The following is a 1,595-nucleotide window of genomic DNA, read 5'->3' as shown; positions in this document are numbered from 1 at the left end:
TCCCTCCTGTAACATACACGCTGCCCCCTCCATAGAGATGTGCAGATCGGCGACATCGTCACTGTGGGTGAGTGCCGCCCCCTGAGCAAGACGGTGCGCTTCAACGTGCTCAAGGTCACCAAGGCCGCCGGCACCAAGAAGCAGTTCCAGAAGTTCTGAGCTGGCCGCCTGCCCCCACCCCAACCAAATAAAGTTATTTTCTCAGTCACAGCCAGGCTCCCGGTGTCTGTGGCCTCTCCAGAGGGAGGTATGTCCCTGGGCGTGGAGCAGGTTGACGAGAAGGATGGGTTCTTTTTTACCCACTGGGGCGTGAGGGTGGGAATGGGGACCAGATCCCGCCTCCTGTCCTGTCTCTGGGCGAAGGCGGCCTGTGTTAAAGATGCTGCACTTCTCCGTCTCCTTTGGTCCTTGTCACCTTCTACCTGTCGTTGAGCTGCTGTCTCACCCTGCACCCCTGTCTTTCCCCTACCCCTCCCCGCTTCTCTCCCCCCCCCTCCTGTCCCTGGGGAGGAAGTGAGGGAGGGTGGGGGCTCCTGGGCCCTTTCTGTCCCCCTTGGGGAGAGGGGTGAAGAAGCAGCCGCAATCTGGGCCTTGACCTCAACCTGGCCTTTCTCTTCTGGCTCCTGAGTGGGGGAGCGAGGCTGGGAGTCCCCTTCCCCAAGTGGGCACCATGCCCCTTTGCAGATGAGCAAGCTCCTCTGCGGGGCAGGTTCTTTGCTTGGCGTCCCAGTGCCTGAGCCCCAGATCTCAGATTCTGGAAACTTCTTTGCCTGAAAATCCAATTAAGGATGTTGGTCTTGAGGGCAAGTTGCATAGCAAGGCTGGGCAGGGCCACAGGCTGGTTAGAGAGCCCCTGGAGGTGGGGCTGGGGGAGGAGAACCGGGAGCTGGGGAGAGACGGGCAGTCATGCAAACTCTCCCGATGGCCAGAGAACGGGAGGTGGGAGGGGTTGGCTGTTGGTAACAGCAGAACGAGATCTGTTAGAAGCAAAAACAAAACAACAAAGCGGGAAAAGGGACCTTGAGTGTCACAGAAACAAGGAGACACCACAGAGGGTTCAGCTGGACACAACAGGCCAGACAGCGGGGGTTTGGGGGGCGCCGAGTTCAGAGGAGAAAGGACAAGGTGGGGTGGGGGGCGGGGACCCTCACCCAAGCAGACGTGGAGGCCTGGAGTAGAAGGCACGGCTGGAGACTGGCTTCGCCCCTCGGGGCCGCGCTGCTGGGGTCCCCAGGTCCCTGCCCCCCATGCCTGTACCAGGGACTGGCACACCATGGTACAGGGTTGGGAGACGGGGCCTTGAGGAGAGGAGCCCGCTCGTCCAGGGAAGCCGCCCGGGATCAGCCGGCTCTGGCTTTTACCCGGCGAGGGCGTGGATTCCTGCCAGAGGAAGTGGGGCCACATCAAAGAGGGCAGGAAGGGGCAGGGACAGGTCACAAGGGGAACCGCCCGCATTTCAGCCTGCAAGCCCGCCCCGCCCCTGCTGGAGGGCTGGGGACCCTGAGGGGCTGAGGCTGCTGGGGAGCCCCCTCCCCCTGCAGGTGCTTCCGTTCAGGGTGGGGCCTCCATGTTTACAACAACAACAGCCCGGCTCC

At 62.1% G+C, this 1,595-nt stretch overlaps 1 protein-coding gene across 1 annotated transcript in view; it reads left to right on the top strand.

Moving 5' to 3' along the window:
• The window catches only part of RPS11 (ribosomal protein S11), a 1,952-nt gene extending 1,742 nt beyond the window's left edge, over window positions 1-210 (top strand). The window contains exon 5 of the mRNA XM_006765946.2: window positions 36-210. Coding sequence (XP_006766009.1) covers window positions 36-159 — 124 coding nt within the window. The 3' untranslated portion in view covers window positions 160-210. The remainder of the gene's footprint in view (window positions 1-35) is intronic.
• The last annotated feature ends 1,385 nt before the right edge of the window (window positions 211-1,595 follow it).

This window comes from Myotis davidii, unplaced genomic scaffold, assembly GCF_000327345.1.
Source record: "Myotis davidii unplaced genomic scaffold, ASM32734v1 scaffold2100, whole genome shotgun sequence".
Lineage (NCBI taxonomy): Eukaryota > Metazoa > Chordata > Mammalia > Chiroptera > Vespertilionidae > Myotis > Myotis davidii.
This window is presented reverse-complemented; position numbering and strand designations above follow the sequence as displayed.